At 35.1% G+C, this 27,420-nt stretch overlaps 1 protein-coding gene across 1 annotated transcript in view; it reads right to left on the bottom strand.

Annotated features, from left to right (window-relative positions):
* LTN1 (listerin E3 ubiquitin protein ligase 1) overlaps window positions 1-27,420 on the bottom strand; it is an 81,256-nt gene that overhangs the window by 38,146 nt on the left and 15,690 nt on the right. The window contains exons 9-19 of the mRNA XM_036875106.2: window positions 21,367-21,502; window positions 19,718-20,527; window positions 19,334-19,375; window positions 16,412-16,601; window positions 15,695-15,934; window positions 14,749-14,902; window positions 13,848-13,992; window positions 13,213-13,399; window positions 11,569-11,728; window positions 10,536-10,640; window positions 8,769-8,911 (exon numbers count right to left, since the gene is read on the bottom strand). Coding sequence (XP_036731001.2) covers window positions 8,769-8,911; window positions 10,536-10,640; window positions 11,569-11,728; window positions 13,213-13,399; window positions 13,848-13,992; window positions 14,749-14,902; window positions 15,695-15,934; window positions 16,412-16,601; window positions 19,334-19,375; window positions 19,718-20,527; window positions 21,367-21,502 — 2,312 coding nt within the window. The remainder of the gene's footprint in view (window positions 1-8,768; window positions 8,912-10,535; window positions 10,641-11,568; window positions 11,729-13,212; window positions 13,400-13,847; window positions 13,993-14,748; window positions 14,903-15,694; window positions 15,935-16,411; window positions 16,602-19,333; window positions 19,376-19,717; window positions 20,528-21,366; window positions 21,503-27,420) is intronic.

The raw sequence follows: 27,420 nt of genomic DNA, 5'->3' as shown, positions 1-27,420 counted from the left end.
GAGGGCTGTACAACACAGAGAAGGCAAGTAGTGATTCTACAACATTTTGCTATGCTGATGGACAGTGACTGTAAAGGGGTTTATGGGGGGACCTGATATAGGGGAGAGCTTAGTAAACATAATATTTGTCATGTAAGTGTAGATTAGTGATACCAAAAAAAAAGGGCAGTTCCTGTGTGGTAACCTCCAATGAGTTCTACACAAGAGTATAAAGGGCATATAAAAGTGTATGCAAAGGGTCTGTTTGTGTTTATACAGAGGATCAAAGCCTAATTGGGCTACTTCGAAAATGAACTAAGATACGATATGAAAAAAACTTCCAACATCAGCACTTTCTGGAAGACTCATGCCAGAAGATGATCATCAAAAAACCCCAACAAAGATCCACGCACTGCTACAGCTGTAGATGCACTCATCCCACCAGTTCCTGGACTTGCCATGGGAATGAGGAAGGAGATATCTAAGCTGGCCTGTGCATACAGTAAAACAACAAATTTGACTGGATCTATACTGTTGGAACTCAATCAAGAATTAGGAGAAGTGCAAATTGTAGCACTCCAAAATCTTACAACTACAGACTATTTACTGTTAAAAGAACATAAGGGATGTGAATAGTCCCCAGGAATGGTTTATTTTAATTTGTCTGATTTCTCTCAGACTGTTCAAGTTCAGTTGGACAATATCCACCATATCATAGATAAGTTTTCACAAATGCCTAAGGTGCCTAACTGGTTTTCTTGATTTCACTGGAGATGGCTGGTAATTACAGATATGCTTTGGTTATGTAACTATACTTCTATTATGTTAATGTGTGTGCGCAATTTAAGTAGTAGCTTAAAACCTATACATGCTGAAGTTACTCTACAAGAAGATATGTCGAAGAAATAATCAATCTTCCCATGTTTTCTTCCGCCTGCTACTTCTATAGCTTTTCTTCTTCCTTCCTAATTACAACCCTTAAAGAGAATTCGTGCCTCATATCAAATTTACCAAGTATCACAATTCTTCCACGTGGTAAAGATACCTCAAGACAAATGCTGGGCATAGAAGCTACAGGGCATAAATATGCAAAGAAACAAAAAGCTAACCATTTCAAACAATAAGGCTTCTCTCTCACTTACCAACTTTACATTTTCCTGTATGGTCCCGGAAGATGACTGGTTAGCCAGAGACGGGTAAGATTCCTCAAGGGAGGAACAACCTAAGACAGGCACAGTCGCAGGGGGGGCATCAGGAGAGAAATTGGGGATCAACAGAGGTGAGGCTTAGAACCTCACCCCCCCTGTTCTGAGAGAAATCTTCTGCATACGTGGATGTTTTATTGCCCTTGTCTAGCTTGGATTAACACATAGTCTACAGGCACACACCTGATCATCTACATTTGCTCTCTTACAACACTAAACTATGTTTTCTACCTTTATCTTGTATCTACCTACCACTTCAGCATTTTTTTAAAAATAGTAATAATAGAAAAATGTGTTATCCACATATAAATCAAGTATAAAAATCAAATGAGTATTCATATTTGAACTGACTGTTTATAGTTCATAATGCATGAGCAAAACCAAAGGTTTCTGTGATGGCTGCCCTTGTACTGTTCACCATGTAAGAACTTATTCACTATGTAAGAATTTGTTCTCCATGTAAGAACTTGTTTGTTATGCCTCAGAAGATTGGAGACTGACGAAAATTAGGCTTGGGGTGGATTAATGATTGTGCATTGAGCATTGACTCCCCTATACAGAATTTTATTGTTGTTAACAACCGTTTGATCAATAAATATGAGAGATGCCCTCAGAAAAAAAAAAAAAAAAAAAGTTCACACTTCCAATGGTAAAATAATAAGTAACCGGGATGTAATGAATATAGTCAAGATATTGTAACAGCTTGGTATGGTGATAGCTGGTACCTAGAATTGTCATGTATATAAATGTTGAATCACTTATGTTGTACACCTGAAACTAATGTAATGTAATACTGTGTGTCAACTACCCTTCAATAAAAATAAAAATAAAAAAAATAGAGATAAAGCAATATACGGAAACAAATGGAAACAACAACACAAAGTCCCAACTTCTGTGGGATGCAGCGAAAGCAGTTTAAAGAGGAAAGTCTATAGCAATCCAGGCATATTTAAATAAAGAAGAACAAGCCCAAATGAAAAGTCTAAGGCCACAATGATCAAAATTGGAAAAAGAAGAACAAATGAGGCCTGAAGGCAGCAGAAGGAGGGACATAATAAAGATCAGAGAAGAAATAAATAAAATTGAGAAGAACAAAACAATAGAAAAAATCAATGAAACCAAGAGCTGGTTCTTTGAGAAAATAAACAAAATAGATAAGCCTCTAGCCAGACTTATTAACAGAAAAAGAGATCCAACACACATCAACAGAATCAGAAAAGAGAAAGGAAAAATCATGACGGACCCCACAGAAATAAAAAGAATCATTAGAGAATACTATGAGAGTCTATATGCTAACAAGCTGGAAAACCTAAAAGAAATGGATAACTTCCTAGAAAAATACAACCTTCCAAGACTGACCAAGGAAGAAACAGAAAATTTAAACAGACAATTACCAGCAATGAAATTGAAGCGGTAATCAAAAAACTACTCAAGAGCAAAACCCCCAGGCCAGATGGATTTATGGTGGAATTTTATCAGACATACAGAGAAGATATAATATCCATTCCCTTAAAGTTTTCCAAAAAATAGAAGAGGAGGGAATACTCCCAAACTCATTCTATGAAGCCAGCATCACCCTAATACCAAAACCAGGCAAAGTCCCCACCAAAAAAGAAAATTACAGACCAATATCCCTGATGAACATAGATGCAAAAATACTCAACAAAATATTAGCAAACTGAATTCAAAAATAGATCAAGAGGACAATACACCATGACCAACTGGGATTTATCTCAGGGATGCAAGGATGGTTCAACATTCGAAAATCCATCGACATCATCCACCACATCAACAAAAAGGACAAAAATCACATGATCACCTCCACAGATGCTGAGAAAGCATTCGGCAAAATTCAACATCCATTCATGATAAAAACTCTCAATAAAATGGGTATAGAGGGCAAGTACCTCAACATAATAAAGTCCATATATGATAAACCCACAGCCAACATCATACTGAACAGCGAGAAGCTGAAAGCATTTCCTCTGAGATCAGGAACTAGACAGGGATGCCCACTCTCCCCACTGTTATTTAACATAGTACTGGAGGTCCTAGCCACGGCACTCAGACAAAACAAAGAAATACAAGGAATCCAGATTGGTAAAGAAGAGGTTAAACTGTCACTATTTGCAGATGTCATAATATTGTACATAAAAAACCCCAAAGACTCCACTCCAAAACTACTAGAGCTAATATCGGAATTCAGCAAAGTTGCAGGATACAAAATTAACACACAGAAATCTGTGGCTTTCCTATACACTAACAATAAACTAATAGAAAGAGAAATCAGGAAGACAGTTCCATTCAGAATAGCATCAAAAAGAATAAAATACCTAGGAATAAACCTAACCAAGGAAGTGAAAGACCTATACCCTGAAAACTATAAGACACTCTTAAGAGAAGTTAAAGAGGTCACTAACAAATGGAAACTCATCCCATGCTCTTGGCTAGGAAGAATTAATATCATCTAAATGGCCATCCTGCCCAAAGCAATATACAGATTCGATGCAATCCCTATCAAATTACCAACAGCATTATTCAACAAACTGGAACAAATAGTTATAAAATTCATATGGAAGCACCAAAGACCCCAAATAGCCAAAGCAATCCTGAGAAGGAAGAATAAAGTCGGGGGGATCTCACTCACCAACTTCAAGCTCTACTACAAAGCCACAGTAATCAAGACAATTTGGTACTGGCACAAGAACAGAGTCACAGACCAGTGGAACAGAATAGAGTCTCCAGACATTAACCCAAATATATATGGTCAATTAATATATGATAAAGGAGCCATGGACATACAATGGGGAAATGACAGCCTCTTCAACAGCTGGTGTTGACAAAACTGGACAGCTACATGTAAGAGAATGAAACTGGATCATTGTCTAACCCCATACATAAAAGTAAATTTGAAATGGATCAAAGACTTGAATGTAAGTCATGAAACCATAAAACTCTTAGAAAAAAACATAGGCAGAAATCTCTTGGACATAAACATGACTGACTTCTTCATGAACATATCTCCCCAGGCAAGGGAAACAAAAGCAAAAATGAACAAGTGGGACTATATCAAGCTAAAAAGCTTCTGTACAGCAAAGGACACCATCAATAGAACAAAAAGGCATCCTACAGTATGGGAAAATATATTCATAAATGACAGATCGATAACGGGTTGACATCCAAAATATATAAAGAGCTCATGCACCTCAACAAACTAAAAGCAAATAATCCAATTAAAAAATGGGCAGAGGAGCTAAACAGACAGTTCTCCAAAGAAGAAATTCAGATGGCTAACAGACACATGAAAAGATGCTCCTCATCGCTAGTCATCAGAGAAATGCAAATTAAAACCACAATGAGATATCACTTCGCACCAGTAGGGATCACCACCATCCAAAAGACAAACAACAACAAATGTTGGTGAGGATGTGAAGAAAGGGGAACCCTTCTACACTGCGGGTGGGAATTAAATTAGTTCAACCATTGTGGAAAGCAGTATGGAGGTTCCTCAAAAAGCTCAAAATAGAAATACCATTTGACCCAGAAATTCCACTCCTAGGAATTTACCCTAAGAATACAGCAGCCATAAGACATATGCACCCCTATGTTTATCACAGCACTATTTACAATAGCCAAGAAACGAAAGCAACTTAAGTGTCCATCAGTAGATGAATGAATAAAGATGTGGTACATATACACAATGGAATATTATTCAGCCATAAGAAGAAAACAAATCCTACCATTTGCAACAACATGGATGGAGCTAGAGGGTATTATGCTCAGTGAAATAAGCCAGGCAGAGAAAGATAATTACCAAATGACTTCACTCATATGTGGAATATAAGAACAAAGAAAAAACTGAAAGAACAAAACTGCAGCAGACTCACAGAACCCAAGAATGGACTAACAAAAGTTACCAAAGGGAAAGGGACTGGGGAGGATGGGTGGGAAGGGAGGGATAAGGGGGTGTAAAGGGGGTATTATGATTAGCATGTATAATGTTGGGGGAGGCACGGGGAGGGCTGTGCAACAGAGAAGTAGTGACTCTACAGCATCTTACTATGCTGATGAACAGTGACTGTAATGGGGTTTGTGCAGGGGACTTGGTCAAAGGGGGAGCCTAGTAAACATAATGTTCCTCATGTAATTGTAGATTAATGATACCAAAATAAAAAAAAAACATGAGAAAGAAAAAAAAATAGAATTACCATATGATCCAGCACTTCCACTTCTGGGAAAATCCAAAAGAAACAGAAACACTTGGAAGATATCTGCAGTCTTATGTTCATAGCAGCGTTATTTACAATAGCCAAGACATGAAAACAACCTAAGTGCCCAATGATGTTTGAATGGATAAAGAAGCTGTAGTATATATACACAATGGAATATTTTTCAGACATAAAGTATGAGGAAATCCTACTATTTTTGACAGTATGGATGGACCTTGAAAGCACTATGCTAGTGAAATAAGTCAGAGAGAAAAAGACAAATACTGCATGATCTCACATGTGGAAACTAAAAAAAAAAAGTAAAAAAACAAACTCATTTATAAGAAAAGAGATCAGACTTATGGTTATCGGAGGTGGAGGCTATAGGGAGGCACGAATAGGAGGAAGGTGGTCACAAGATATGAACAACCAGATATAAGAGAAACAAATACTATGGAGGTAGTGTACAATATGATGACTATAGCTAACACTGCTGTATGATATATAATAAAGTTTTTAAGAGAGGTAATTCTAAGAGCTGTAATCACAAGAATTTTTTTTCCTTTTTTCTTTTCTTTTTATTCTATCTATATGAAAAAATGGGTGTTTGCTGAATGTATTGTGGTTACCATTTCACAATGTACATAAATCAAACCATCAAGCTGTACCCCTAAATGTATACAATGATGTATGTCAATTATTTCTCAATAAAACTGAAAAAAAGTATATTCAAAAATCATGAAAATTTATCAAAGCTAAGATCCAGGGTGGAAATAAAAAGACGTAAAAACTGGAGATATCAGTTGCATTAAGATTGTAAAATGTCTTATAGGACAAAATAGGAACTTAGTCTTATGTAAGCAAAAGGGAACAAAGGAAGAAAGAAAAAAAGTATGCAATACATTTAATCTTCCCTTAAAGGCAGAGGAAGAATTTTTTTTAATTATCCTGACAAAATAGAAGTGGCTCAAATGTAAATAGAAGGAATGAACATTCTAACAACTAAAAAGTATTTGATAGCTAATTCTGCATCACTGTGGCTGAATGAGCAAAACTGGCTGTCAAATCTCCCAAACATTCTTCCTCCTATTAAGCCTCTGCACAGCTGTGCACCTTCTGATCTGTGTAAACAGCACACAGTTGTGTGGTACCAAAGCCCCGTCCCCATCCCCTTCTTCCTCTCTGCCATCCTTCAGTTATAATGTGCTAGAAAAGTCACCTGTACTCCCATTAGGTACTCCTCTCCTCTAAGCAGAGTCATTTAAACTGCATCCCCATTTCAGAACTACAAATCCCAACATAATCCCACAGTCTAACTAAATTTGAAAGTAAACTTGACAGTAAAGCTTGATGTCACAAAAATTTATTTTTGATGTCAGCTGACCCTTGATGCCACAGGGCAACTTTCTTTTTGACTAATGTTGTTGATGGGCATATTATTCTTCAACTATTTCAAACTCCCACTATGCTTCTTAAAATCTGTAATCCAGTCTCCACTTATTAAATTACCTAACCTGAAGAGACAGAAAGCTTATAAGTAAGGAACACAGGAAGTCCCCAACTTCCTCCCTATCCACATTTGCATCCATCTTACACCTCTCCTTATTTTGTCTCAGAAGAAAGTCACTCCACTGATACAAGGTTAGTATCTTTTAACTATGCTCTAGATTCCATCCTACTTGTCCTTCCCTCTCATCTTCTCAATGGGAGTTATCATCAAGTATTTCCTGTCTCTATTTTCTATTCTTCCTTCTCCCCTGCAACATATATTTTCCCTCTTCTCTGGTATCCATCTCCAGCTGTCACCTTTTTACATCCCTTTTTGCCACTTAGAACAGACTATCTGCTTTCACTTTCTCACCACTATTCATTCCAACAATGTCAAAGCCAATGGACACTTTTCAGTCTCTAATTTTGACTTTCTGTGGCATTTAACACAAGTGATGAATATTACTTAAAACTCCTCCTTTGCTTTTCTTTATCTTTAGTCCTTATTCTCAAGTCTCCCTCCACCTACATACCCCTTAAATCTTTGAACTGGTGTTTCCTTGGTATTCCTTTCACTCTTCACTCTCCCTGAACAAACTCATCCTCATTTACAGATTATACCACCACCTACACAATATGGACTTTGAAAGCAGTATTTCTATCCAGTCAATAGCCTATTGCTTACTGAAAATCTTCATCTGAATATTTATTCCACAGCCACCTTCATCTAAGTCTAACTTAACATCAGCTCCCTGTATACTTCTTCCCTATCTTCCTCTCAACCTTCAATTCTCCTATAGGGTTTTCTCTAAGGCCTAACAGTATTTCCATCTACCCAACCCAGAAATCTACTCACACAGCCTCATCAATTCTATATCCTTAATCTCTTTCATTTCTATCTTCTCTCCTCTATCTATACCTTGGTTTAAACTCCATTTATCTCTCATTAAGACTATTTCATATTTCTATCTGGTCTTCTCCCACAATCTCTCTCCTCTCACATCCACCCTTCAGACAGTTGTCAAAATAATCTTTCTAATGTAAATGTGATAGTGTTAACTACTCTCCTTCCAAATTTCGGCCTACAGCTCCTTCCTGCTTACCTCTTAAAGTCAAAACTCTTCAACCTACAAAACTAGGCCTTTATATTTTCCCAACTATTTCTTAAAATCCATCTTTTTGTGCATCCTAACACCCTTTGTCCCCAACCTTCTATCTTAAATGCCAGCCAAACTGAACTATCTACACTCTTTCATGTAGGAATGTCCTTCCCCAACTATGTCCATATGGGAAAGCACCTTTCATCATTCATTTGAAAGATTTCTCTTTATGAAATCAACACTGATAGCTCAAAGCAGAGTAGAAAACTCCTTTTCTGCCACTTTCACACATAGGCCATCTTTTTGCTACATCAGTTAGCACACAATATAACTTTATGTCTGTCTTCTCTATAAAAATAACTACAATACAGCCAGTGCTCAACAAGTGTTTATTAATAAACAAATGAACTAATAGTGTGCAGTGTCCAAAAAAGTTTAAAACACAACAAAACTATTTCCTCTTTTGCCTTTATATATTTAATCAGTAGTTGCTAAAGAAGAATGAGGTATAGTTTAAAAAGCTATAAATGGAAAAGAAATAATTAGAAGGTATTTGTGGCTGTAAATCTCCCTTTAAGTCTTATAGCATTTCTATACTGCAAAATGATAATACGCACTCTTCTGTGACACACGTCCTACTGACTAGCAACTTGCTATGTAGAAGTATAAACTAGAAATAAATCAGCTGTAATTCAATTTATCTCTGCTAGATTTGGGTTTAGGTATTAAGAAACACTTCTTTCATTTCAAGCAATAATTAATGAAATATTTATTATCAAGCAACTAACCATTAGTACTGCAAATATCTTCCTTAGTCCAGGCCAGAAGGGCAGGTATACATTGTGCAATGAATTCTTTCTTGTCTTCTTTTGACAAAAATGGACAGAGACTTTGAATGGTATGCATATTACCTTCTGTGAGTGGAAAAAAACTGTTTAAGGAAAAGAAAAAGTATGAATTATATTTATCCTAAATATGCAATTATTTCAAAAAATTCCTCCTATTCAGACTATTCAAAAAGACTAATAATTCCACTATATAAAATAATTGTACAGGAAAAAAAACAAAAGAAACTAGGAAAGAGATTGACAATTGCTGGTTCTGGATGATGAAATTGTGGATAATTATGTTTTGCTGCTTTCTCTTTTTTAAATGTTTCTAATTTTTCAAAGAAGTATATATAACTTTAAAAAAACTATACAAACAATACATGATTGTTCTCTCTTTAGGAGTCAATTTAAACAGTACCAGTTGCATGTCCTATGAATTGATATTCATATATGTGCATCTACACAGTGGGTTTTATTTTTAGGTATTTATAGTTTTGTTAACATTGTTAATATAATCTTTTTTCCTATGCCATTTTTAATTATTACTGGTGAGTAAGAGTTATCAATTTTCTTATGTATGTCAGTTATAAAGTATGTTGAGTGTATATCCACCTCATTAATAATTAGTTCTCATTCTATAGATAATTCTCTATTACCTTTATAATCGGAAAAAAATTTTTTAATTATGCTGACTAAAAAAGCCAATATCAAAGGATCTTATTTTGTTTTATTCCATTATATAATATTTCTAAATGATGTAATTAAAGACAGAACAACTTTTTGGTTGCCAGAGGAGAATTAGTGGAAGGGAAGAAGCTGTGGCTATAACACAAAAGGGATCCTTATGATAAAAATATTCTGTATTTTGAACTATGGTGGTGCTCACAAATGGGATCTACACAGAATACACACACAAATGAGTACCCATAAACTGAGTCAATGGATTGTATCAATGCCATTTTTTGATTGTGAAATTGTACTAAAGTTATACAAAGTAGTACTCTTGGTATACACCAAATGAAAGTATATGGAATCTTTTTGTATTAGTTCTTAAAATTACATTTGAATCTGTAACCACCTCAAAATAATAAGCTTTTTTAAAATAAGATTTTTAAAAATCATTAGTTAACCATTCTACTGTACCAGAACATATGTTATAATTTCAGAATTATTCTTGGTAAATCATTAAATTCACAATGCCTCTGGGAAATTTTTTACTAAATCGTAGTTTAATTTGAATTTTCAGCTTCTCTTCTTTGATCAACTCGAGTAGATCGCCAGGACATTCAATCCCACAATCTATTTCATCCTAAGAATTATTGTATTTCTAGAATATACATCAACAGCATGGTCCTTATTTAAGAGAAGTATAAGGCACCTTTACCTATCACTTCTATACAGCAAATAAAGTGATGGCAGAAGGATGTTAGGAAGGGGAAAACAAAAGATTTCTGGAGAAAAGATAACAAGTTTATAAAATGCTAATTGTTTAAAACAAGCATAAAATTCCACAACAGAATGTTATAAAGTTAAAAATACTTATTAAAAAAGGTGTGTCTCAAACCTAAAACAATTTAAGTTGTTTTAAAGTTTTTAATTCTCATTTCCTTAAATTTTATTTCCTAGACTTTGTTTTCTTGACTCATTAAGAGACTGTTCATTAGCTGAGGGTTGCCAAGGTGGAAAATTACAATAAATTACAAAGAACATCTTAAATAAGAATACCCTTCTTTTCTCCTGTAATGTCGTTTTACTTCATCAGATGAAACACTCTGGGAAAGGATCAACTTAGCAATAATAAGAGACCAAAGGGTACCATTTTCCATGGATCTATAAAAGGAAAAGAAAAATTCAGTTTGAAAGTGTACTCAAGATTTTTAAACACTGTTTACCTGGATTCCTTTTACAGAATTAAATAAATCACCTTTTGAGGTCATCAACTCACAAAGGACTTTTCAACCCAAACAACTGCCGTTATGAAAGGATTGGGAGCTAATGCCTCCAACACTTTTCACAATTGCTACTAAGCACTCATTCCAAGACAATACCAAAGTCTCTCAAGTCCCCTAGGGGAAATGACTAGATTAGGCTAGAGGACTGGAGGCTACAGCTGGGAAAAGGACATATCCCAGAGGACACCTACACTGGCTGAAGATGAGGAACCAAAGAGGTATTAATACCCCCCAGGCAAAGTTCTGAGTGTTAAGTATGTGGAGTAAGATTGGAGAGGAGGACCTGTTCAGCCTGGGGGCCTCTTAACACTGCAAAGCATACTCAAAATACTATAGACATGTGAACCACTTAAAGACAAAGCAGTTCAACACAGTAATTTCAGCAAGCTAAACATCTGTCTTAACCTCTAAATGACTGTTTTCAAACCTACTTCTTCATCTAGGGGAAAGGGTTTTGTGGTTATAATATTAAGACACACCTGTAACAACATGCAAGGGGAAAGGTTAAATTAGATAATAGTGGGAAAATGGGTCACAGATGACAAATTACAACAACTTCTACAGGTTTCTATTTCTTTCATCATCATCTGTCCCTTGAATGTACTATGGATTTCGTAACAAGCAAAGTCTAAGTATCTCCACAGAGCAGTAAACCAAGTACAGAGCATCCACAAAGTACTTACCATTAAGAATTGGAATTAATTAAGATAAACTCTGATTGAAAAATTAGCATGAAGTGAGTTATATTTTACAGTCACAAACTAGTAAAATAGTCATAAAAAATGGAAATCAAAATGGATTCTTACCTGTTAAATAACAACTGTAAAAGGCCAGATGTATTATCAAGTCCACATAAATTATCATATGTAATATTCATTTCTTGAAGCATTTCACAAAATCCAGTTAGAAAAACAGGTGCATTGTCTAATTCTTCATACCACTGCAATGAATAGAGCAGTTCTGCAACTAACAAAATGGATAACACATTATCAAGCATGCTTTGTGAACAGGCTTTTCAATCAATTTCACTCATCTGCCCCATTTTCTAACACTGCTGTGCCTACTAATCTCAAAATATCTATGAACTAATTTTCATAGCTTTGAGAATTTCAATAATGAAAACTAAACATCTGTCTGAAACAAAATACCATTCCTCTCCCAAATCACACTTGGTACCTTTTCTGATTAGTTAAGAATGTGACAGTGACCTGTTACCAGAGATACTAGAATCTTCCTGCTATTTTGGCCACAAAGGGTAAGAAGTTGTGCACAGAATAAACAACTAAGGGACTCAAGACCTGAGATGAGAAGTTGAAGCCAATGTGCTAAGAAACGGCAGTCAGCACGCTACAATAAACAAGGCATGGGCCTCAGTGACAGACTGGTCTGGATTCAAATGAACTGTATACATAGTTATCAATTAGGATACTACAACCTATGTCACAGACTACTGTGAGAATTAAATGACCAAGTATCTGTCACAAAAACTGGCACAATTAGTCACAACTCTCTTTACACAGCCATGTATGGATTTTTCAAGTCAGAAGACTTGAGACATGGTTCACAATCCAATCTTATCCCTTACAAGTTCAATGAGTCTAACCAAGTCAAGATAAGAAAAACGACAATATCTAAGTGATAGAGCTGATGAGAAGATTAAATACATAATGTAGTCAGTCTAACTAATAACAAAATCTAAAAAAATATTACTCTGATTTCCAGTTTTGTTTCTGGACAGAATCACTCTGAAATAATGTAAACTGCAGGCTAATCTCCTTGTCCTTAACTGAATGTGGAGCTGGCTAACCAAAAGTGGTGTTCCAGCATTCTTCCACAGGGCATATATTTCCCTCTACTAGTAACTGTGTTACAGCTGAGGGCTTACAAACAAGACTGACACAGGAATTACACAAATCCTCTATCTTGAATACCACTTTGCACAGGTCACACTGCTATCTATAATTCTATACCACTTCCTGAAATGGGAGAATTTTCTTAAGTCCTAAATCCTTCTGAGATTCAACATTTAGCCTCCACTTAGCAGGAAAAAAATTATAGCCCTATGAATAAAAAGATATAGTGATTCAAAAATTAAGTGAATATTAACTCATCGGGGTCTTTAATGAAACACCAGACTCACTAAACCATTCTGTCTGCAGTTATGTGCCATAGGATCTGCTTATGATGATGTCATACCAGCTTGTAACTGATCTCATAACAAATTCTTCTCTACAGCTATCAAGATTACAACAAGATTTCAGTATGTATCCATCCAATTGGCAACTTAACATTACATTACATAATGTGAATGTAAAAAGTTAATAGGAATTAAAGACTCCTGGTTCTCTATAAAGATTTAAATTGCAGAGCAACCAAAATAATTTCAAAATTGTATTTGTTATAATTATTTCAAAACTTGTATTTATATGTGAATGCTCATATATACTTACTTATTTTCTCAAGCTCATTATTTTCTAGGATTATTTCCTTTTTTAGTGCAACTAATAACATTTTGCTCAATAATGCTGAAGTACACAAATGGCTGGGAAGATTCGTTGTAACTTGTTCTTTAAAATCTGTTTTGAAATACTCATAATTCAAACTCAATCTTCCTTCTAAAAGAGGTCTGTGCAACCACTGTAAAAATAAAAAATCAGATATTCTAAATTATTTAATACCTATGCAATTAAGGCAGGTAACAAAAATGAAGTTATTAGAATATCTTCAAAATGTTACTAGAATAACTTGAAAAATGAAGTTATTACTAGTTTATTAGTACAACCACAAAAGCCTAGAAGTTTGGTTTCTATTAAGGAAATTACCAACATGTTCATTTCTTGAACACTCCTTAGGACAGAACTACAATGGCAACTGCCAGTGTTAATTGGTATTTTACACATCCAATATATGAACATTCAGGAACATAAAGGCAAAGTAAGGTATTTTCTCATTTACTTTTTTTTTCTTCCCCAGAATAAAACAAAAGATGATCATTTCTTTTACTTCTTCCTCAGAATAAAAATATTTAAGCTTGCAAAAAATCCAAACTTCAAATGAGATAAGCACTCTCCAATGTCAAAAATACCTGCATAGGAAGAGACTGTCTCATCTTTTCCCATTCACAGTTGTTTGGCATTACACTTCCAATATAAACTCCTAGAAGATGAGTATCTTCACTTTCTAGAAGCTTATTTAGCAAATCATCAACAGTAGACAAGAGGACTTGAAGACTGAAAATAATATAAAGAATTTAACTGTTGTAGTTATGCTTTAACTAATTTGAACACCCAGGACACATTAAATAACCTATGGCACGTAGTAGCTTACCTGAACAAAAAGATAAAAGCAAAGTGAGTGACCCTTCTACCCCACCGACACACACACAAATCGGGTATTTAATACAACATTTATGATTTGAAATTAAATGCTGCTTCTCTCAGAATGAAGGGAAACTGGCCTATCTCAGATCAGGTATTTCTGAAATATAGCTACCCTATTCCATGAACACAGTATGATGATTAGAAAGATCTGGCTCAACCCCAATTGCCTCTGGATGCATTTTCTTAGTTTTCATTTTTATATACGGATTTAGGTATTTGCAACTCAACACCTTAAAAAAAAAAAACTCAACTACCAGATTCAAAAAAATAAACAATGAAGAACAATCATTATGTGTGTGGTGGCCATGAGAGGTTGTCATTACAATCCCCACAAATCTAAGACACAGGATAATACCACCATCACATCACTGACCATAAATCAGAAGACATCCTATAACAAATCATTCTTCAATTAAGTTGGATAAGCATTAAATATGATCATAAATGATAACTAAATGAGTGATCATTAAAACAAAGCCTTTTGGAAAAACCTGTTTGGATCTTACCTAACATGTCATTTTTTCACAGGCACTCTCATTAATCATGGCATCTTATTTATGGACAAGTATTAAAGAGATATGTGCAAATGAGTACAAAAAAGGTTACCTCTTAATATCCAAAGATGAAGACTGAACTTGGTTCTTTAGCCACAGAGCAGACAGACGTAGGAAGGTACTCTGTTTATATGTACTGCCAGCTTGATGGACCAATAAATTCACACCAGAGAGCCAAGTATTTTTCGCTTTACAGATAAGAAAGTCTAAAATCAAGATGTTAACAGTAATTTGAAATCCTCTGAAGTAACTATTATCAGTACAAAATGTCTGAAGGAATTCAACGCAGATCTGATTTTTAAAGTATCGTTAAAAAAAGAAAACATAAAATACTATTAAATGTCAAAACAAAGTAACTATGTCTCAAATGTGCAAAAATACAAGCTAGCTCACACCATATACATGTAAAATGGTAAAATTTTTAAAGTTGGCTTTTTTCTGCTCTGAACATATTTATAAGAGCATTGTCCTTTTGAAGATGTGAAAAATACATCTCTTCCGAAGAGAGAGTGAGTATGAAATAAAGGGTTGGGGAGGAGTGCTCTCTAACAAAAGTATTTTTTATATTCTTTTCATAAGTCTGTATTGACACAGAAGGTAAAATGTAATCTTTAAAACAGCAATCTCGATTTCATTTTGATATATACCAAGATAGAACTATGAGATATTTATATTCCCCTTTATGAATGCAGAAAATGAGGCATCAAGAAATTAAGCAACTTGGTGGAGCGGCTAAGTGAAGGGACTAAGATTCTAACTCATCAACCATGGCCCCGTCCAAACTGTTCCCTTGACTATCAAGTAAGAACTTTAGACATACTTTCTACAAACATCTTTAACTTGGTTTCTAAAGCTGGAAGTGTTTAAGATCTGTAGCCTTTAACTCAAAATGCTTTCAACTTTCAAACACGTTATGATTCAAATAAAGCCTGGGAACTTACACTATGAAGGTCAGAGCTGGAGATTCCCAACAAAACATTTGAGCAGTAGGCTATTACCTGGCAAATGTGTTTTTTCTTTGCTCTGAGCACATAACTGAAAGAGAGTTAATAATAAATCCTCAGATGATGGCATTAGCAAGCATCCTTTTGCTGAACTGAAATAATTATAGGCCACATCACAGATAAAAGACACTGACGAGTCATTATTTTCAGCTTCTGACAATTTCTTTGCATTGGATAAAGTTTCATGAAGTTTAACAATAATTCTTTCAACATATACTTCTCCAATCAAGTAATCTAGAGAAAAAAATACACATAGACAAAAAATAAAAGATATTAACAGTATATTTTTTAATACCATACTTTGGATTAATCATCACTTGAATCTTTTCATGTTTTTTTAATAAAAAAGAATGTTTATATGTTTAAATATTAGACAAAAGAAATCATATTAATATATCAATCTATTCCCTCACACATAAAAGCCCTCATGTAAAAAAGTAGTTTTAAATTAAGTAGAAAAGCAATGCTCTATGAAATTAAGATTTGTTAAATTCAAAATTCTCTGGAATATAAAACTAAGAATAATAAATGTCTTCTAAGTCATGCTACAAAGGTTAATAAACATTTAGGGTGCTTATAAAATTAAGATATGTGAATCAATTAAGTCTTGTTATTCTCAAGCAATAATATGCAAACTGAGCAGTATGGAATGCCTCCCAAAAGTGAAAGGATTATTTGGTACTAAAAAGCAAAAGTCATATTTTTGCCTACCATTTTTAACCTGCTGCGATAATACCAAACTTAAAAGAGTCCATCTTTCTGAGAAGTAAGTTTCAGAAGATACTGTGGATTCCAAGTCCTTATTACAAAGATGATCTGCCAAGGTTACCAATTTCTCTCCAAGGATATCTCCTTTGAGCCAAGGAGTTACTAAAGCATGTTTATCTGAACTAGAACATGCCTAAAACCATAAAATTAAAGCAAAGATTAGAAGTAAGATCAAAAAGTTTATCTGCCTAAAATAATACATGTACCATTATTACCTCCCTTACCATCATGGCCCCAACACTATCCCCCACTCCTCCTCCTCAGTGCTAAGGAGGCTGGTTATCTTCCTGTTCCCCACTAAGTCTTGCTTACATACACTTCCATGCTTTGCTCACACTACCATCCCAACCATAAATATTCCCTCTTCTTTACTAATTGAAATCCTGTTCATTAAGAATCAGTACAAATCCCACCTGCTTTATGAACTCTTCCCCATCAACTCCAGCCCATACTTATCACTGCTTTTCTGTGAATTTCTAAAGCACTTACCGGATTTTATTATATTACTTATAATGTCCCATCTATGTTTATCTTGTTTCAAATGAGATTTTAAGTTCCTTGAGAGCAGAGACTGTCTTATACTCCTTTGACACCTGCTATCAACACTGCAGAGATGTTCAATTAATATTAAATGGATGAATTTTGAAGACAGATTCATGAATGCTCTATAGATACTAAATTTTGTTCATTAATTTTGCTAAAATTAAAGAATAATTAATATATGATAGTAGTAAGTTACTTCAATATGAACTATGGGACAAATTATTTCCCCAAGTTCTCTGAAATAGTTACCAGGACCAGATATCTGACAGCAACTGGTTTATTTTCATGGGGTGAGGAAACAAGAAAAAGAAAACTATAAATCCACCCCTAAAGCATGCTGATCCATGTTCCCACAGCTTCTTTTGCTTTAAGGGCTGAGAAGAAAGGAATTTGCAACTTGGTTCATTTCAAAGCAGTCTGGAAAAAAAAAAATCCAAGTGCGGATTGGGTAGTGCTTTAAAAACTGTTTATCCCTTTTTTTTTTTAAATTGTAGGTAACAAGAGCTTTCATCTTGCCCTAGCTTTACTACTACCCTGGCTTTACGACATTGGACAAATTTCTTAACCAACTTTGGCCTATTTCCTAATTTTAAAAATGAAGATTAACTTAGAAAATCTCAAAGCTCCTTTTCTAGTTAAAAACTTAGGTCTGCTTTTTAAATTATAAGGTTGCATTAAAAACAAGAAAAACTAGAGTTTAGATGGCTAAAATATTGGCTTTCCTAACATAATTTGCCAACTAAAATCAATCTATTTTATAGAATTTTAAAGAATCTAGAAAATAAACTTGTAAATGTCTCTCAGGTTAGCAAGACATGAAGTTTGGTTCTCAAAGTCTTGACATATCTACAGAAAGAATCTGACCAACTTTAAGGGGATGGGGAGACTAGTCAGTCATGAAAGTATAGGTGAAAACTGGCTATGAACTTCCAAACACTGCCCAGAAAGGAGACTGTCTTCCAATCAGATATGAGTATCTGAGCTACTTGGCAGGTATATTCCTAATTTGGGAAATGGACATATCAATCTTCTCTTATGAAATTATTAACTCCCCTTGCTCTGATTCTAGACTTACCAGGCAGCTTTCTGATAATTTGGCTTTACATGTAGCAAGCCTATAGGGAGAGAAGGTACTGGATAAACTAATGCAATGGTGTGACTAGTAAGTTACATTTCTTATTAAAAAATAATTAATTAATATTCTGTATTGATTTTTTAAAAATAAATTACTGGGGGAAATGGGAAGTTATTGCTTAATGGGTAGAATTTCAGTTTTGCAAGATGAAAAGTTCTGGAGACTGGCGGCACAATAATATGAATATATTTAGCACGGAGAAACAAGTAATGACTCTATAGTATCTTACTAAGCTAATGAACACTGACTGCAGTGGGGTGGGAGGGACCTGATAATATGGGTGAATGTTGAAATCACAATGTTGCTCATGTGAAACCTTCATAAGATCGTATTTCAAGGATACCTTAATTAAAAATAATAATAACAATATGAATATATTTAATGATACTGAACTATACACTTAGAAGTGGTTAAGATGATACATTTTAATGTTATTTTTTTTCACTATAATTTTAAAAGATCCAAGTAAAATTATAAATTAAAGAGTTGTCTATGAAAAACACAAACATAACCAAAAAAAGTTAATAACAAAAAAGAGTTTTAGGTAGCAGCCATAACATTTCTATAGTTGGAAAAGTGTTTGTTACATCATTTGCATCTCCATGAGGAAAGAATATTTAAGCCACTTTTAAAATTTTCTAAATTGTTTATGTTCCTTGACTTCTTTTCATTATTCTTACCACTAATTTTCTTATTTACTCCAGTAGCAATCAGACAAAGGCTGGGAGATTATAATTTTCCTTTACAGTATTCTGAGTATGACAAACTTAATTTCCTCATATGTTCTGGCCATACTAGAACCACTCAATCAACTTCTATAGAACAAAAAGCAATTAAGATAAGAGTAAAAACCTGTTGCCTCGTTTAAAAGATAATAAAATGTATAATTCTCCCTTTGTTACCTGCTAGGGAAAACACACTGGATTTTCTAAAACCTGTTCATTCTTCCCTGATATTCCTAACTAGAAAAATCGTATTATATATAGAAAGGCAAAAAATCAAATGTCTTCCCAACTTATAGAAAATAATAATAATAATAATAATAATAATTTCTCTAACATAGACACTTGACCACATACCAGTGTGTGAATATGACTATGGTTTTAATTTTTCTGTATCCATAAACACAAACACACACAAAAAGAAAAAGAAAAAGAAAGAAGAGAAGAAAAAAATCCCTAAGATACCTTTTCAATGACCTGAAGAATAGAATTCCATTTCAGGTCCACCTGAAAGAGGAAAAAGAGAATCTGCTAGAAGGAAAAGTAAAATTTTTTACATGTAAATAAATTCACCAGGTAACCACTACAAAACTATAATTTTTAGTTCAATTTTTAAAAGTAGGGACTGAAAGAACTTACTTATGCATTTGTCATTTTAACATACTTATTCAGTACCTACCAGGAAATCTCACATAGTTCCCAATCACAATCAAGAGTATGTTATGTTGTTCATCTTTAAATTGACATTCTCAGTCAAGAAACAATCAAAATACAACTGCCATGTAAGTTTCATTCTACAATTAGTGTGCCAGTATAAACTATTACAGTTTAAAAAGATAACACTAGTACCTCAGTTAGATCGTCCAAGACCTCTTTTCTTTCCGTACTGTTGTCACAGCAATGGAGGGCACTGTACAAAATGTCCACCAAGAAACCAGCTTCCTTCCTTTGATGTTCATTTAGCCAACCTATTAGTTTCTGGTATAGAAACTGAACAGCAGGGTTTTTTTGTGCAAGTTTCGCTACTTTAAGAGGTTTGGCTTTGACAGTACTCTGTTTTTCATCACCAAGCAGCATTTTAAATACTTGGGTTGAAGAGAAAGAGCTGAGCAGAGTGGAAAGAAATCTTAGATGTTGCTCTGACTTTTGTTCATTGACATAATTAATACTCATCTCTGCTAGTTTACAGACTAAGTCTTCCAAAGGTTTTTTCCTTAGTAGAGATATATCATCTGAACAATTATGAGTAAGAGACACTTCAGCCATTAATCCAGAGCCTTCACTATTCTCTCCTTCTGAGGAAACACATTTTTCATTCTCTTTATTACATTCAAGCATCTCATCAGCAAATCTCACTTTACAAACTTTTTTTTTATTTGACTTCAATGAACTCTTTGGCTTTTGAAGGACCTCTAATAGGTTAGATAAACCCAAAACAGATGTAACATCAGCTTGTGGCTCATTGATTTTTTTAACACAAATTTCTGAGAGTCTTTCCCAGAAATTTACTAGCACTTTCTCCAAGCTGTGAGCCGTTTTATCATCATTTTCCATATCTGCTTTGGCTTCCCAGGAAGTTAAAGTTTCTGCTAAATAGTTAAATAGCTGCCCATCTTGCATCCTTGGGTCTTTGAGAAATGCATCAATAAAAGGAATCAACTGAAAGATAAGGTAAAAATACAACCATTCAGTTTTCAGGAAAAGTAAAATTTAAACAAGATTATTTGTAAAACATTATAAAATTTGATATTTCATAACTGAAAAAAAGATTTTTTTCAAAGAACACTGAGAAGTAAACTTGAAGATCATTTTCATATCATACAAAGAAATTAATGATTTCATCACATTCCCGCTGAATTGCTTCTTTTTAATGATATAATTGACCAAGATAATTGGTCATTATCAATACAGTTTTCTTTGCATCTTCTCTTCTTATTCAAGTTTTTTCCTTTTTTCTAAGCCAATATGAAAAATGGATTGGACCCACAGAATTCAGACACTTTTTCTTAAATTACAAATTAAAGTGAACTGACATTAACTAGGATCTGGGCTTATATAATTTCATTAATTTCCTACCAAAGGAACCATACTCCAGAACTTTCTCATCACTAGTTTTAAAAATCAAGCACAATTGGTCACAAAAGGATAAATATACTTGAGCATTGTAGAAGTAATAAGATCATCATTGTGCAATTTAAACTTTATACAAAAGATCACAAATAGTATCTTCTAAATTCTGTTATGCAATGCAGTTCTCTAAAACAGGCAGGATTTGTACCACCAGAGACTAACTAGGACTCAGGCATTATGGTATTAAGGCTAGCAACTGACAGTATAAATTTGTATTTATCTGGTCAGAAATATAGTTTACTTAATTTGTAAATTATAAAAATGAAATCTTTACAAGGAAGGCTAATTAAAAAAATGGCAAGACACACTGAGCTTAATTTTTTATAGTTAGTGTGCAAAGACAGTGGTAAATTTCACATTGTAAGTACCTGATCATTGATGAGCATCTCTTCAATCTCTTCCTCACCTAAGTTTTGTTGCATTATAAAACGTAAGCATTCAAAAAAGGCAGATATTGCTGCTGAACACTCTGAAAAGCTGGTTTTGATTCTCTCTGTTGACAGCCTAAGAAATAATGAATAACTGTGGCTTATTCTTTCATGAAAAAAGAAAATAAGCAATACAGAAACACCAAAATAAAGACACGAAAAAGGCCATCGTAACAAAAGAAAAGGATCTTTTAAATAAAATTCTTAAACTAAAAACTATGAATGACCAAAATACACCCCAATTAGAAAACATGTACTTGAAGAACAGTGAGAAAAAAGCATATTTTCAAAACATGTAAGCTAAAGATAACAGATACTTATTTTTTATTCATGAACCATCCACCAGCAAATCAGAAAGTGAGGAGTTACCCAAATAAAGATAATAGTGTAGCAAAAGAAAAATTTAATCACTAATAAAAATCGGTATATTTCATTTATGAAGTTCAACAAATATACTGAAATTATTTCTAAGTGTGACTTTAAATAGCTATTATATTTAAGTTTACAGAAGTTTTTGTTTTTTCTTTTTTGGTATCATTAATCTACAATTACATGAAGGACATTATGTTTACTAGGCTCCCCCCTTCACCAAGTCCCCCCCACATCCCCGTTCACAGTCACTGTCCATCAAAATAGTAAGATGCTGTAAAATCACTACTTGTCACCAAGTTCACAGTCACTGTCCTTCAACATAGTAAGATGCTGTAAAATCACTACTTGTCTTCTCTGTGTTGCACAGCCCTCCCCGTGCCCCCCCAACACTATACATGCTAATCGTAATGCCCCCTTTCTTTTCTTCCTGCCCTTATCCCTCCCTTCCCACCTGTCCCCCCCAGTCCCTTTCCCTTTGGTAACTATTAGTCCATTCTTGGGTTCTGTGATTCTGCTGCTGTTTTGTTCCTTCAGTTTTCTTTTGTTCTTATACTCCACATATGAGTGAAATCATTTGGTACTTGTCTTTCCCCGCCTGGTTTATTTCACTAAGCATAACATCCTCTAGCTCCATCCATGTTGTTGCAAATGGTAGGATTTGTTCTTTTCTTATGGCTGAGTAATATTGCATTGTGTATATGTACCACTTCTTCTTTATCCATTCATCTACTGATGGACATTTAGGTTGCTTCCATATCTTGGCTATTGTAAATAGTGCTGCGATAAACAGAGGGGTGCATCTGTCTTTTTCAAACTGGAGTGCTGCATTCTTAGGGCAAATTCCTAGAAGTGGAATTCCTGGGTCAAATGGTATTTCCATTTTGAGCATTTTGAGGAACCTCCATACTGCTTTCCACAATGGTTGAACTAATTTACATTCCCACCAGCAGTGTAGGAGGGTTCCCCTTTCTCCACAACCTCACCAACATTTGTTGTTGTTTGTCTTTTGGATGGTAGCCATCCTTACTGGTGTGAGATGATATCTCATTGTGGTTTTAATTTGCATTTCTCTGATGACAAGCAATGTGGAGCATCTTTTCATGTGTCTGTTGGCCATCTGAATTTCTTCTTTGGAGAACTGTCTATTCAGCTCCTCTGCCCATTTTTTAATTGGACTTTTTGCTTTTTGTTTGTTGACACGTGTGAGCTCTTTATATATTTTGGATGTCAACCCTTTATCGGATCTGTCATTTTCTAATATATTCTCCCATACTGTAGGATACGGTTTTGTTCTATTGATGGTGTCCTTTGCTGTACAGAAGCTTTTCAGCTTGATATAGTCCCATTTGTTCATTTTTGCGTTTGTTTCCCTTGCCTGGGGAGATATGTTCATGAAGAGGTCACTCATGTTTCTGTCTAAGAGATTTCTGCCTATGTTTTTTTCTAAGAGATTTATGGTTTCATGACTTACATTCAAGTCTTTGATCCATTTCGAATTTACTTTTGTGTATGGGGTTAGACAGTGATCCAGTTTCATTCTCTTACATGTAGCTGTCCAGTTTTGCCAACACCAGCTGTTGAAGAGGCTGTCATTTCCCCATTGTAAGTCCATGCCCCCTTTATCGAATATTAGTTGACCATATATGTTTGGGTTAATGTTTGGAGTCTCTATTCTGTTCCATTGGTCTGTGGCTCTGTTCTTGTGCCAGTACCAAATTGTCTTGATTACTGTGGCTTTGTAGTAGAGCTTGAAGTTGGGGAGTGAGATCCCCCCCACTTCATTCATCCTTCTCAGGATTGTTTTAGCTATTCAGGGTTTTCGGTGTTTCCATATAAATTTTTGAACTATGCCTATTTGTTCCAGTTCATTGAAGAAAGCTGTTGGTAATTTGATAGGGATTGCATCGAATCTGTATATTGCTTTGGGCAGGATGGCCATTTAGATGATATTAATTCTTCCTAGCCAAGAGCATGGGATGAGTTTCCATTTGTTAGTGACCTCTTTAACTTCTCTTAAGAGTGTTTTATAGTTTTCAGGGTATAGGTCTTTCACTTCCTTGGTTAGGTTTATTCCTAGGTATTTTATTCTTTTTGATGCTATTCTGAATGGAACTGTCTTCCTGATTTCTCTTTCTATTAGTTTATTGTTAGTGTATAGGAAAGCCACAGATTTCTGTGTGTTAATTTTGTATCCTGCAACTTTGCTGAATTCCGATATTAGCTCTAGTAGTTTTGGAGTGGAGTCTTTGGGGTTTTTTATGTACAATATTATGACATCTGCAAATAGTGACAGTTTAACCTCTTCTTTACCAATCTGGATTCCTTGTATTTCTTTGTTTTGTCTAATTGCCGTGGCTAGGACCTCCAGTACTATGTTGAATATCAGTGGGGATAGTGGGCATCCCTGTCTTGTTCCCAATCGCAGAGGAAAAGCTTTCAGCTTCTCGCTGTTCAGTATTATGTTGGCTGTGGGTTTATCATATATGGCCTTTATTATGTTGAGGTACTTACCCTCTATACCCATTTTGTTGAGAGTTTTTATCATGAATGGATGTTGAATTTTATCGAATGCTTTTTCAGCATCTATGGAGATAATCATGTGGTTTTTGTCTTTCTTTTTGTTGATGTGGTGGATGATGTTGATGGATTTTCGAATGTTGTACCATCCTTGCATCCCTGGGATGAATCCCACTTGGTCATGGTGTACAATCCTTTTGATGTATTTTTGAATTCACTTTGCTAATATTTTGTTGAGTATTTTTGCATCTACGTTCATCAGGGATATTGGTCTGTAGTTTTCTTTTTCGGTGGGGTCTTTGCCTGGTTTTGGTATTAGGGTGATGTTGGCTTCATAGAATGAGTTTGGGAGTATTCCCTCCTCTTCTATTTTTTGGAAAACTGTAAGGAGAATGGGTATTATGTCTTCTCTTTATGTCTGACAAAATTCTGAGGTAAATTCATCTGGCCCGGGGGTTTTTTTCTTTGGTAGTTTTTTGATTACCGCTTCAATTTTGTTGCTGGTAATTGGTCTGTTTAGATTTTCTGTTTCTTTCTGGGTCAGTCTTGGAAGGTTGTATTTTTCTAGGAAGTTGTCCATTTCTCCTAGGTTTCCCAGCTTGTTAGCATATAGGTTTTCATAGTACTCTCTAATAATTCTTTGTATTTCTGTGGGGTCCGTCGTGATTTTTCCTTTCTCGTTTCTGATTCTGTTGATGTGTGTTGACTCTCTTTTCCTCTTAATAAGTTTGGCTAGAGGCTTATCTATTTTGTTTATTTTCTCAAAGAACCAGCTCTTGGTTTCATTGATTTTTGCTATTGTTTTATTCTTCTCAATTTTATTTATTTCTTCTCTGATCGTTATTATGTCCCTCCTTCTGCTGACCTTAGGCCTCATTTGTTCTTCTTTTTCCAATTTTGATAATTGTGACATTAGACCATTCATTTGGGATTGTTCTTCCTTCTTTAAATATGCTTGGATTGCTATATACTTTCCTCTTAAGACTGCTTTTGCTGTATCCCACAGTAGTTGGGGCTTTGTGTTGTTGTGGTTTGTTTCCATATATTGCTGGATCTCCGTTTTGATTTGGTCATTGATCCACTGATTATTTAGGAGTGTGTTGTTAAGCCTCCATGTGTTTGTGAGCCTTTTTGCTTTCTTTGCACAGTTTTTTTCCAGTTTTATGCCTTTGTGGTCTGAAAAGTTGGTTGGTAGGATTTCAATCTTTTGCAATTTACTGAGGCTCTTTTTGTGGCCTAGTAGGTGGTCTATTCTGGAAAATGTTCCATGTGCACTGGAGAATAATGTGTATCCTGCTGCTTTTGGAGGTAGAGGTCTGTAGACGTCTATTAGGTCCATGTGTTCTAGTGTGTTGTTCAGTGCCTCTGTGTCCTTACTTATTTTCTGTCTGGTGGATCTGTCCTTTGGAGTGTGTGGTGTGTTGAAGTCTCCCAGAATGAATGCATTGCATTCTGTTTCCTCCTTTAATTCTGTTAGTATTTGTTTCACATACGTTGGTGTTCCTGTATTGGGTGCATATATATTTATAATGGTTATATCCTCTTGTTAGACTGAGCCCTTTATCATTATGTAATGTCCTTCTTTATCTTTTGTTACTTTCTTTATTTTGAAGTCTGTTTTGTCTGATACTAGTATTGCAACACCTGCTTTTTTCTCTCTGTTGTTTGCATGATATATCTTTTTCCATCCCTTGACTTTAAGTCTGTGCATGTCTTTGGGTTTGAGGTGAGTCTCTTGTAAGCAGCATATGGATGGGTCTTGCTTTTTTATCCATTCTATTACTCTGTGTCTTCTGATTGGTGCATTCAATCCATTTACATTTAGAGTGATTATTGAAAGGTATGTACTTATTGCCATTGCAGGCTTTAAGTTTGTGATTAACAAAGGTTCAAGGTTAGCTTCTTTACTATCTTACTGTCTAACTTAACTTGCTTACTGAGCTTTTATAAACATGGTCTGATGATTCTTTATTTCTCTCCCTTCTTATTCCTCCTCCTCCCTTCTTCATATTGGGTGTTTTGTTCTGTGTTCTTTTTAGGAGTGCTCCCATCTAGAGCAGTCCCTGTAAGATGCCCTGTAGAGGTGGTTTGTGGGACGCAAATTCCCTCAGCTTTTGCTTGTCTGGGAATTGTTTAATCCCTCCTTCATATTTAAATGATAATCGTGCTGAATACAGTATTCTTGGTTCAAGGCCCTTCTGTTTCATTGCATTAAGTATATCATGCCATTCTCTTCTGGCCTGTAGGGTTTCTGTTGAGAAGTCTGATGATAGCCTGATGGGTTTTCCTTTGTAGGTGACCTTTTTTTTCTCTCTGGCTGCCTTTAATACTTTGTCCTTGTCTTTGATCTTTGCCATTTTAATTATTATGTGTCTTGGTGTTGCCCTCCTTGGATCCCTTGTCATGGGAGTTTTGTGTACCTCTGTGGTCTGAGAGGCCATTTCCTCCCCTAGTTTGGGGAAGTTTTCAGCAATTATTTCTTCAAAGACACTTTCTATCCCTTTTTCTCTCTCTCTTCTTCTTCTGGTACCCCTATAATGCGGATATTGTTCTGTCTCAATTGGTCACCCAGTTCTCTTAAAACTCTTTCTTTCCTGGAGATCCTTTTAACTCTCTCTGCATCAGCTTCTCTGCGTTACTGTTCTCTGTTTTCTAGTCCATTAATGGTCTCTTGCATCTCGTCCATTCTGTTTTGAAGTCCTTCCAGAGCTTGTTTTATTTCTTATTCTCCCTCCTTTGCTCTTGCATATTTCTCTGCAAGTCCATCAGCATGGTTATGACTTTTGTTTTGAATTCTTTTTCAGGAAGACTGGTTAAATCTATCTCCCCAGGTTCCTTCTCAGGGGAAGATATAGCAGATGTCGAAGCTGTCTGGGTTAGTCTTGTCTGGATCAAATTTTTTTGCCTTTTCATGTTGATAGGTGCAATGGTGAGCTATTGATTTTCTGTCAGCTGGGAGAGCCAAGACTTTCCACTTGCTCCTGACCTTTCTTTACTAGGACAACTGCGACCCCTAGTGGCTTGTGTTGGGCAATTGCGTGTAGACTGGGTCTCTGTATCTTGCCCGGCTGGTATGGAGAAAGCTCCCTTGCTGTGGGCGTTGCC

This window comes from Manis pentadactyla, chromosome 1 (assembly GCF_030020395.1).
Source record: "Manis pentadactyla isolate mManPen7 chromosome 1, mManPen7.hap1, whole genome shotgun sequence".
NCBI lineage: Eukaryota > Metazoa > Chordata > Mammalia > Pholidota > Manidae > Manis > Manis pentadactyla.
The sequence above is the reverse complement of the archived record's forward strand: the minus strand, read 5'-3'. Positions and strand labels throughout refer to the sequence as shown.